Below are 12,186 nucleotides of genomic sequence, written 5' to 3'. Positions count from 1 at the left end.
CACACACACAGTTGCACAGGCGTCACACACACACAGTTGCACAGGCGTCACACACACACACAGTTGCACAGGCGTCACACACACACACAGTTGCACAGGCGTCACACACACACACAGTTGCACAGGCGTCACACACACACACAGTTGCACAGGCGTCACACACACACACAGTTGCACAGGCGTCACACACACACACAGTTGCACAGGCGTCACACACACACACAGTTGCACAGGCGTCACACACACACAGTTGCACAGGCGTCACACACACACAGTTGCACAGGCGTCACACACACACAGTTGCACAGGCGTCACACACACACAGTTGCACAGGCGTCACACACACACAGTTGCACAGGCGTCACACACACACAGTTGCACAGGCGTCACACACACACAGTTGCACAGGCGTCACACACACACAGTTGCACAGGCGTCACACACACACAGTTGCACAGGCGTCACACACACACAGTTGCACAGGCGTCACACACACACAGTTGCACAGGCGTCACACACACACAGTTGCACAGGCGTCACACACACACAGTTGCACAGGCGTCACACACACACAGTTGCACAGGCGTCACACACACACAGTTGCACAGGCGTCACACACACACAGTTGCACAGGCGTCACACACACACAGTTGCACAGGCGTCACACACACACAGTTGCACAGGCGTCACACACACACAGTTGCACAGGCGTCACACACACACAGTTGCACAGGCGTCACACACACACAGTTGCACAGGCGTCACACACACACAGTTGCACAGGCGTCACACACACACAGTTGCACAGGCGTCACACACACACAGTTGCACAGGCGTCACACACACACAGTTGCACAGGCGTCACACACACACAGTTGCACAGGCGTCACACACACACAGTTGCACAGGCGTCACACACACAGTTGCACAGGCGTCACACACACACAGTTGCACAGGCGTCACACACACACAGTTGCACAGGCGTCACACACACACAGTTGCACAGGCGTCACACACACACAGTTGCACAGGCGTCACACACACACAGTTGCACAGGCGTCACACACACACAGTTGCACAGGCGTCACACACACACAGTTGCACAGGCGTCACACACACACAGTTGCACAGGCGTCACACACACACAGTTGCACAGGCGTCACACACACACAGTTGCACAGGCGTCACACACACACAGTTGCACAGGCGTCACACACACACAGTTGCACAGGCGTCACACACACACACAGTTGCACAGGCGTCACACACACACAGTTGCACAGGCGTCACACACACACAGTTGCACAGGCGTCACACACACACAGTTGCACAGGCGTCACACACACACAGTTGCACAGGCGTCACACACACACAGTTGCACAGGCGTCACACACACACAGTTGCACAGGCGTCACACACACACAGTTGCACAGGCGTCACACACACACAGTTGCACAGGCGTCACACACACACAGTTGCACAGGCGTCACACACACACAGTTGCACAGGCGTCACACACACACAGTTGCACAGGCGTCACACACACACAGTTGCACAGGCGTCACACACACACAGTTGCACAGGCGTCACACACACACAGTTGCACAGGCGTCACACACACACAGTTGCACAGGCGTCACACACACACAGTTGCACAGGCGTCACACACACACAGTTGCACAGGCGTCACACACACACAGTTGCACAGGCGTCACACACACAGTTGCACAGGCGTCACACAACACACAGTTGCACAGGCGTCACACACACACAGTTGCACAGGCGTCACACACACACAGTTGCACAGGCGTCACACACACACAGTTGCACAGGCGTCACACACACACAGTTGCACAGGCGTCACACACACACAGTTGCACAGGCGTCACACACACACAGTTGCACAGGCGTCACACACACACAGTTGCACAGGCGTCACACACACACAGTTGCACAGGCGTCACACACACACAGTTGCACAGGCGTCACACACACACACAGTTGCACAGGCGTCACACACACACACAGTTGCACAGGCGTCACACACACACACAGTTGCACAGGCGTCACACACACACACAGTTGCACAGGCGTCACACACACACAGTTGCACAGGCGTCACACACACACAGTTGCACAAGCGTCTCACACACACAGTTGCACAAGCGTCTCACACACACACACACACACACACACAGTTGCACAGGTGTCACACACACACAGTTGCACAGGCGTCACACACACACACAGTTGCACAGGCGTCACACACACACACAGTTGCACAGGCGTCACACACACACACAGTTGCACAGGCGTCACACACACACACAGTTGCACAGGCGTCACACACACACACAGTTGCACAGGCGTCACACACGCACACAGTTGCACAGGCGTCACACACGCACACAGTTGCACAGGCGTCACACACACACACACACACAGTTGCACAGGCGTCACACACACACACACAGTTGCACAGGCGTCACACACACACACACAGTTGCACAGGCGTCACACACACACAGTTGCACAGGCGTCACACACACACAGTTGCACAGGCGTCACACACACACACAGTTGCACAGGCGTCACACACACACACAGTTGCACAGGCGTCACACACACACACAGTTGCACAGGCGTCACACACACACAGTTGCACAGGCGTCACACACACACACAGTTGCACGGGCGTCACACACACACAGTTGCACAGGCGTCACACACACACAGTTGCACAGGCGTTACACACACACAGTTGCACAGGCGTCACACACACACACAGTTGCACAGGCGTCACACACACAGTCGCTGGTACACACAGTCGCGCACACACAGTTCAAGCACACAGAGTTCATATTTTCAGCTGCTCACACACACACATGAACAAACTATACAGCAGAACCACCCACATGAGGATATGAGTGCAGGTATAAGTAAACAGTAAAACAAGCAGATCTTGTCACACTGGTGAAACTGGATCATAACCACCCAGAGATGGAATCTGAAAAATGACTGACAGGCAGCTGTGAATCTCTGATTCTAATTTGCATGCTCCTACCAGAGGCCCTATCAACTACACACAGCCTTAGGAAAAAAAGCACCAAAGATTAAAAGCGAGCCAGGTCGTTAAACTGAGTTAGTACTTCATAACACAGGGACGAACAACAATACACAGAGACTCCCCATCGCCAAACAAAACACAGGGACATGTCCTGAAAAAAAAATGCCCCCAAACACACCCCGAATACATACACCCCTGCATACACCCTGAATATAAAGGCCCACACACACACACCCCCCAAATACGTACACCCCTGCGTACATCCCGAATATAAACACCTCCACTCACACACACACCCCAAATACAAACACAAACAATCCATGCCCCGAATATAAAAACCCCCACACACGCCCCGAATGTAAAGACACCCCCACACACGCCCCGAATGTAAAGACACTCCCACACACGCCCCGAATGTAAAGACACCCCCACACACGCCCCGAATGTAAAGACCCCCACACGCGTCCCGAATGTAAAGACCCCCACACGCGTCCCGAATGTAAAGACCCACACACACGCCCCGAATGTAAAGACACCCCCACACACGCCCCGAATGTAAAGACACCCCCACACACGCCCCGAATGTAAAGACCCCCACACACGCCCCGAATGTAAAGACCCCCACACATGTCCCGAATGTAAAGACCCCCACACACGTCCCAAATGTAAAGACCCCCACACACGTCCCAAATGTAGAGACCCCCACACACTTCCCAAATGTAGAGACCCCCACACACTTCCCAAATGTAGAGACCCCCACACACGTCCCAAATGTAAAGACCCCCACACACGTCCCAAATGTAGAGACCCCCACACACTTCCCAAATGTAGAGACCCCCACACACTTCCCAAATATAAACATCCCCCACATCATCATTGTTAGAATATGAAAAATCTCCTCCACTCCTGCCACATACACACACCACCCACATTTAAACCCCCCTCCTTCCTTCCCCTGTCATTGTGTGGTGTTGTGTATGCACAATGCAGTTTGATGGAGGGACATTGTTAACTTGATTTTGTGTCATGGGCAATCCCCTCACCAACTGGGCAGCAGAGGCCCTCACCCATGGATCTAGAGGTACCGGGTAAGAAACAGGAGAGGGACTGACTGTTACTTCAGAGATAAAAAACAACCAGGAAATCACTGACAGAACTGAAAAAGGAAATCAAGGGGCCACAATGCCCGACTTAAGCAGCTAAATCTCATACAACATTGCTAATACCCGGTGGAGAGGCTGTTACCCAATACCCAACCTACTCGCCTTGTTCTCCACACACACACAAAATAGATCCTGATGTCACTCTTTGCTCAGGCACACTGACGGGACCCTCTCTGGTGATCCTTCCTTTTAATTCCCTATTTCCGGCTCTGTTTTTAGTGGCACTCTTCCGGATGAGAATCCTGATCCCCACACTCAGTGCCAGGTACCTTTAGGCAGTGAGCTGGGCATTTTCCATCACCTGTTCATTGCTAGGAGGACCAGCTTGTTATTGTTGCACATTAACAGGGAGAGACTGAGCTCTGTGGGGAATTGTATCCACTGAGAATGACAACATGATCCTCCCACAGCCAAAGTCAGAATGCAAATAGATGTAAATGTCCTGAGACTGAGCTCGAACAACAGCACACTGCACTAGTGTGTGTGCCTCAGGGAGGGATACACACACACACACTGGGTCAACACTATCAATGAGTCCATGCTCAGCAAAACGTAGAGGGAATCCAATGTCTAAAACTCACCAACAGCATAACAAACTGTGTTAGTGGGGTTACTTCCTAATTAACACCAGAAACAGAATTCCAAGCAGCAGACTGGAACTAACATGGCCAGAGCTTCACAAGAGTCCATGGATTGGGAAAAGCAAGGTATGTATACAGATCACAACCCTAAATAGTGACCAGGCTGAGGAATGACAACGCAGAATGACAGACCAGACACACACTCCAGGGCGAGGCGAGGGCAGCGTTGAGGCCGCAACATAGGGCGAGGCGAGGGCAGCGTTGAGGCCGCGACACAGGGCAAGGCGAGGGCAGCGTTGAGGCCGCGACACAGGGCGAGGCGATAAAAAGATGTGTGAGTTGCAAATTCAATGCATGTTGGTCATTAATCGTGTTTGAATCTATGATTTCTATTTGTCGGGCAGGTATGAGCCATTGACATGTCCACTTATCTGGGTAGTTACCACATTTTCGATAGCACAGAAGTAACTTTCACATCAGTATCCTGTCATTTGTACAGATGTGTGCTTTATTACATGCACTAAGATAATCTGAATTTGCAGGGCATGGTCATCTCATCTCAGAGTTTGTTCCATTAAATACATCCAGCAAATTGCAGTACAGCGTGAATAGAACAAACATAATAAAACATCAGACAAGAGTGGCAACCAAGTTGTTCCAGGGCAATGGCATGTCCCTACAATGAGGTGGTCAGTGGCCTCCAATGAGATGCAGCTGGGTGGAGACACAGAAGGGATGTAGGAGGTGCTTTCCAGAAATTCAATCCATAGAGGGAATGCATCAACATTCTGTCACTCCACCGTTAACAATTCCCCTTCATTCAACAAGGAATTCAGAGATTAGAGCTGGAGTAACCCCAGGACCTCATTACAGGACATGAAAGCAGGGGTAACCCAGGCCCTCATTACAGGAGATTCAAGCTGGAGTAAGCCCTGGTCCTCATTACAGGGATTTAGAGCTGGAGTAAACTAGACCCTCATTACAGGAGATCAGTGCTGGAGTAACTCCAGGCCATTACAGAAGATTCGATTACATAAATAAAACTTACAGAATAGAGTTGAGCGGGCCACATACCCAGCAGTGTTATACAGGAGCTTCCTTCTACTCAGCTCTATCCGTCTCTCGCTCTCTCGCTCTCTGCCTGAAGCTGCCAAACCATTCTTATTAATAGGCTCCTGTTCCATTTTATTAACATGACGTCCATGACAAGTGCATATCACAAAGCACATTCCCAGCTTCAAACCCACCCTGTTATCCGATCAGAGCCAGCAATAGCAAGCAGCATGTGGGCAGGGCAGGGCAGTGACAAGCCCTGTAAGGAACTAGCCACACGCTAGATTTGAACACTGTGGCATTTCACACATTCTGCATACCTGACTGCGGCACAGTCCTCGGGGTCCCAACAGATATCAGTGATCCCAATCCCACCCCAAATTGTCCAGCAGGAAGCCCAGGTGTCTGTACTGAAGGTGTTAAGGTTCCATTTTCTAAAAATCAGCCGTGTCCCAGAATAACCAGCCCTGGGGTTGGGACAGGCACTAGGCCAGGCAAGGGCGGGGAAAGGATATTTTCAACCAGTTCTGGAATAGGCACCAGGAACATTTCACACACAACAGAGGAATCCAAGCAGCAATGCACAAAAGTCATTCCAGCTCATCCCTCCCTCCCCATCAGTCTTCTCCGCCCACCATTCCTCCTTCCCCATCACTCTTCTCCGCCCAGCATTCCTCCAATCTCCATCACTTTCCTCTTCCACCTCTCACGCCAGTGGTCTGTGGTGCTCTGTTGCCACTCACATCCAAGCTTCGCCTTCTCTTGCCACACCCGTGCCACCCCCCACCCCCCCCTCCCGCCCCTTGTAATCCAGGCACATCGTGGTGGAGGCTCAGTCTCACAAAGTGGTGGGGAAAAGGCAGTTGTAGAGAGGGGGGGGAGAGAGAGAAAAGAGAGAAAAGAGAGAAAAGAGAGAAAAGAGAGAAAAGAGAGAAAAGAGAGAAAAGAGAGAAAAGAGAGAAAAGAGAGAAAAGAGAGAGAGAGAGGGAGAGAAAAGAGACAGAGGGAGAGAAAAGAGAGAGAGAGGGAGAGAAAAGAGAGAGAGAGGGAGAGAAAAGAGAGAGAGAGGGAGGGAAAAGAGAGAGAGAGGAGAGCAGACACGGGAGGCCGAGGGGGGAGTGGGTGCAGGAGTGAGAGCGAGGGAGGAAGAGGGGGGAGTGGACACGAGGGAGGGGAAAGGATGCGAGGGAGGCCGAAGGTGGGAGCGGGTGTGAGAGCGAGGGAGGGAATGAGCAGAGGGGGGCGACAGAGTGGGGAGGACATAGGGAGCAGCAAGAAATAGTGGAGAGGGGGGAACTTGGCAATGAGCGGCCCTGTGTATTTCTTTACTGCCCATCATGCAGAAAGGTACGTAGAGGAAATTGAGACATGAGGTATACTTACAAAGCACGCTGCAGAATTAGTGGCAATCTGAGGCCTTTGGTGGGAAAATGTGGCAATCCTCAGTGACACTAGGAAACAGAACAGAATGTCATTTGGACCATGGAGTCTAGTAGATACAACAGCAACGGCAGAGCCATTTTCAGGATAGATAGGGGTCACAGGGAGCAGCAGTCAATCAATAGCAAGTGACAAATTCCAGTTCACATCAAACAAACAACTCACTACCTCTGCTCTGCTTCTGATAAGCCAGAGAAGACGCAGCAACAAGTCTGGCAAACGTGATGAGCTCGTTGTGACAGGGGCCTGCTGCTCGTGTCTCACTAAAATCACAACCACTCCTTACACAGAACTCCAAGAATCTGATCCTTGGATCTGGTAATATCCTCACTGGGAAAACAGCTGAAATCAGAGTGCCTCCCACACGCAGTGAATGTGAGCAGTTTAATTCTGCAGCTGCCCTCGGACAGAAATACTGAGCCCTGCCCCTCGGAACATGCTCAGTTAGAGCAATCTTGGGGCAGGTTACAGCAAATCTATTTCCTTCATTCCACCCAAACCCCATTCGAAAGGCATTCCCATGATGATGGGAATATATTAAGGCATTTCCTGTCATGACAGCCCTCCCCTCGGCGACCCCGGACCGGACTGGACCAGATCGGCCCCTTGGCGACCCCGGACCGGACCAGATCGGCCCCTCGGCAACCCTGGACCAGACCGGACCGGACCAGATTGGCCCCTCGCCGACCCCGGACCGTACAGATCGGCCCCTCGCCGACCCCGGACCGGACAGATCGGCCCCTCGCCGAACCCGGACCGGACAGATCGGCCCCTCGCCGACCCCGGACCGGACAGATCGGCCCCTCGCCGACCCCGGACCGGACAGATCGGCCCCTCGCCGACCCCGGACCGGACAGATCGGCCCCTCGCCGACCCCGGACCGGACAGATCGGCCCCTCGCCGACCCCGGACCGGACAGATCGGCCCCTCGCCGACCCCGGACCGGACAGATCGGCCCCTCGCCGACCCCGGACCGGACAGATCGGCCCCTCGCCGACCCCGGACCGGACAGATCGGCCCCTCGCCGACCCCGGACCGGACAGATCGGCCCCTCGCCGACCCCGGACCGGACAGATCGGCCCCTCGCCGACCCCGGACCGGACAGATCGGCCCCTCGCCGACCCCGGACCGGACAGATCGGCCCCTCGCCGACCCCGGACCGGACAGATCGGCCCCTCGCCGACCCCGGACCGGACAGATCGGCCCCTCGCCGACCCCGGACCGGACAGATCGGCCCCTCGCCGACCCCGGACCGGACAGATCGGCCCCTCGCCGACCCCGGACCGGACAGATCGGCCCCTCGCCGACCCCGGACCGGACAGATCGGCCCCTCGCCGACCCCGGACCGGACAGATCGGCCCCTCGCCGACCCCGGACCGGACAGATCGGCCCCTCGCCGACCCCGGACCGGACAGATCGGCCCCTCGCCGACCCCGGACCGGACAGATCGGCCCCTCGCCGACCCCGGACCGGACAGATCGGCCCCTCGCCGACCCCGGACCGGACAGATCGGCCCCTCGCCGACCCCGGACCGGACAGATCGGCCCCTCGCCGACCCCGGACCGGACAGATCGGCCCCTCGCCGACCCCGGACCGGACAGATCGGCCCCTCGCCGACCCCGGACCGGACAGATCGGCCCCTCGCCGACCCCGGACCGGACAGATCGGCCCCTCGCCGACCCCGGACCGGACAGATCGGCCCCTCGCCGACCCCGGACCGGACAGATCGGCCCCTCGCCGACCCCGGACCGGACAGATCGGCCCCTCGCCGACCCCGGACCAGTCCAGATCGGCCCCTCGCCAACCCCGGACCGGACCTGATCGGCCCCTCGCCAACCCCGGACCGGACCATCGCCGACCCCGGACCGGACGAGATCGGCCCCTTGCCGAGCCTGGAGCGGACATTCACCAACTACGGACCAGCCTGACTAGCAGTGCTCCACAGCCACTCCCTGACCCCAGGGGAAATTTTGACCCTGGGAGAAGCCACAAGCTTGAGGGTAGTGCCCACCTGTCCATGAGCCAGGGAGAATCCATGACCCAGGTAGGGAATCCCCCATTCTGTATCCAGGGGCGGGGTATTCCCCAGCCCCTCCGTGACCTGGGGGAGTCCCTGACCCCTCCTTGACCCAGGAACTTCCTGACCCCTCCATGACCCAGGGAAGCCCCGAGTCCATAGAATGAAATAAGCAAGGCTGTGAAGTGGAGATGGAGAAAGCAGAGTAAATTGCCAGAAGCTCCCACCTGACAGTCACAGCAGCCCGAGCATCCTTCCAGAAGCTTCTCTCTAAAAAGAGCCAAGAATGTCCAAGATTAATAACTAAGCTGATATAGATGCCAGGCACCTATAAGACACATTCACACATTAGGAGGTGGGATAAGAGTCTACCAAACAGCCTTGCCTAACCATCTGAGATAAATAAAGCATTCCCAGTACACAAGCAATGCTGTAGACTGACAACATACTCAGGTCACCAGGAAAGAATCAACACAGGCAACCAAGCAATAGCCCGAAGAAGAGAAACAATCTGCAAACCGACAAAAGCAAGATACATTGACATAGAAACAGAGAAAATAGGAGGAGTAGGCCATTCTGCCCTTCGATCCTGCCCTGTATTAATTATGAGCATGGCTGATCATCCGACTCTGAGAGGCGGCAGGCAAAGCGGCCACAGCAAATCGAGAGAGCAGGTAAAACGGCAAAGACAAATCGAGGGACAGCAGGCAAAGCGGCAACTGCAATTCGAGGGACGGCAGGCAAAGCGGCAACAACAAATCGAGAGACAGCAGGCAAAACGGCAACAGCAAACTGAGGGACAGCAAATCGAGGAACAGCAGGCAAAGCAGCAACAGCAAATCGAGGGACAGCAAATCAAAAGACATCAGGCAAAGTGGCCACAACGAATCGAGAGACATCAGGCAAAATGGCCACAGCAAATCGAGGGACAGCAAATCGAGGGACAGCAGGCAAAGCGCCAACAGAAAATTGAGAGACAGCGGGAAAAGCAGCCAGAGTAAATCCAGAGATGGCAGGCAAAGCGGCAACAGCAAATCGAGTGACAGCAAATCGAGAGACAGCAGGCAAAGCGGCAACAACAAATCGAGGGACAGCAGGCAAAGCGGACACAGCAAATCGAGAGACAGCAGGCAAAGCGGCAACAGCAAATCGAGGGACAGCAGGCAAAACGGCAACAGCAAATTAAGGGACAGCAAATCGAGGAACAGCAGGCAAAGCGGCAACAGCAAATCACGAGACAGAAAACAAAGCAACCACTGCAACTCGAAAGAAAGCAAACAAAGCGGCAACTGCAAATCGAGGGACAGCAAATCGAGAGACAGCAGGCAAAGCAGCCGCAGCAAATCGAGAGAGCAGGCAAAACAGCAAGAACAAATCGATAGACAGCAGGCAAAGCGGCCACTGCAAATTGATGGACAGCAGGCAAAGCCACGACAAGTTGAGGGACAGCAAATCGAGGGGCAGCAGGAAAAGCGGCCACCGCAAATCGAGAGACGGCAGGCAAAGCGGCAACAGCAAATCGAGGGACAGCAAATCGAGGGACAGAAGGGAAAGCGCCAACAGAAAATCGAGAGACAGCGGGAAAAGCAGCCAGAGTAAATCGAGAGACGGCAGGCAAAGCGGCAACAGCAAATCGAGGAACAGCAGGCAAAGCGGCAACAGCAAATCGAGGGACGGCAGGCAAAGCGGCAACAGCCAATTGAGGGACATTGGGCAAAGTGGCCACAACCAATCGAGGGACAGCAAATCAAAGACATCAGGCAAAGTGGCCACAGCAAATTGAGTGACTGTAGGCAAAGCAGCCACAGCAAATCATGAGATGGCAGACAAAAAGGCAACAACAAATCAAGCGGCGGCAGGCAAAGCGGCCATGGCAAATCGAGAGACGGTAGGCAAAGTGGCCACAGCAAATCGAGAGGCATCAGGCAAAGCGGCAACAGCAAATCGAGGGACAGGAAATCAAGGGACAGCAGTCAAAGCGGCCACAGCAAATCGCGAGGCAGCAAATTGAGTGACAGTAGGAAAAGTGGCAACAGCAAATCGAGAGACAGCAGGCAAAGCGGCCACAGGTAATCGAGGGACAGCAAGCAAAGTGGCAACTGCAAATCGAGGGATGGCAGGCAAAGAGGCAACTGCAAATAGAGGGACATCAGGCAAAGCAGCAACAGCAAATCGAGGGATGGCAGGCAAAGCGGCAACAGCAAATCAAGGGACAGCAGACAAAACGGCAACAGCAAATTGAGAGACAACAAATAGAGGAACAGCAGGCAAAGCGGCAACAGCAAATCGAGGGAAAGCAAATCAAGAGACAGCAGGCAAAGAGCCAATAGCAAATCATGGGACTGCAGGCAAAGAGCCAACAGCAAATCACAAGACAGAAAGCAAAGCGACCACAGCAAATCGAAAGAAAGTAGGCAAAGGGGCAACAGCAAATCACGGGACTGCAGGCAAAGAGCCAACAGCAAATCACGAGACAGAAAGCAAAGCAACCACAGCAAATTGAAAGAAAGCAAGCAAAGCGGCAACTGCAAATCGAGGGACAGCAAATCGAGAGACAGCAGGCAAAGCGGCCACTGCAAATTGAGGGACAGCAGGCAAAGCCGCGACAAGTCGAGGGACAGCAAATCGAGGGACAGCAGGCAAAGCGCCAACAGAAAATCGAGAGACAGCGGGAAAAGTAGCAAGAGTAAATCGAGAGACGGCAGGCAAAGTGGCAACAGCAAATCGACGGACGGCAGGCAAAGCGGCAACATCAAATCGCGGAGCATCAGACAAAACGGCCACAGCGAATTGAAAGACATCAGGCAAAGCGGCCACAGCAAATCGAGTGACAGTAGGCAAAGGGGCCACAGAAAATCATGAGAT

At 54.3% G+C, this 12,186-nt stretch overlaps 2 protein-coding genes across 10 annotated transcripts in view; one reads left to right on the top strand and one right to left on the bottom strand.

Annotated features, from left to right (window-relative positions):
- The window catches only part of pacsin3 (protein kinase C and casein kinase substrate in neurons 3), a 164,348-nt gene that overhangs the window by 115,538 nt on the left and 36,624 nt on the right, over positions 1-12,186 (bottom strand). For 3 of the 9 annotated variants that reach the window (XM_041197661.1, XM_041197663.1, XM_041197662.1), the window contains exons 3-4: positions 9,549-9,591; positions 7,248-7,315 (exon numbers count right to left, since the gene is read on the bottom strand). Coding sequence is in view for 1 of the 9 variants with exons in the window: in XM_041197667.1 (XP_041053601.1) it covers positions 5,860-5,883 (24 nt within the window). In the remaining 8 variants the exon portion in view is untranslated. Of the gene's footprint in view, positions 1-5,859; positions 5,961-7,247; positions 7,316-7,472; positions 7,539-9,548; positions 9,592-12,186 lie in introns of those variants that run through there. The other 6 variants (XM_041197664.1, XM_041197660.1, XM_041197667.1 and 3 more) reach the window with 6 other exon arrangements.
- On the top strand, positions 7,859-9,232 carry LOC121282857 (basic proline-rich protein-like). Its single transcript, XM_041196672.1, has one exon. The coding sequence runs from the start codon at positions 7,859-7,861 to the stop codon at positions 9,230-9,232; it is 1,374 nt and encodes a 457-aa protein (XP_041052606.1).

Source organism: Carcharodon carcharias, chromosome 10, assembly GCF_017639515.1.
Source record: "Carcharodon carcharias isolate sCarCar2 chromosome 10, sCarCar2.pri, whole genome shotgun sequence".
NCBI classification, from domain to species: Eukaryota; Metazoa; Chordata; class Chondrichthyes; order Lamniformes; family Lamnidae; genus Carcharodon; species Carcharodon carcharias.
The sequence above is the reverse complement of the archived record's forward strand: the minus strand, read 5'-3'. Positions and strand labels throughout refer to the sequence as shown.

Bases quoted from the DNA above. Each gene is read 5' to 3' on its own strand.
- LOC121282857 (XM_041196672.1), top strand. From the start codon at position 7,859: ATGACAGCCCTCCCCTCGGCGACCCCGGACCGGACTGGACCAGATCGG.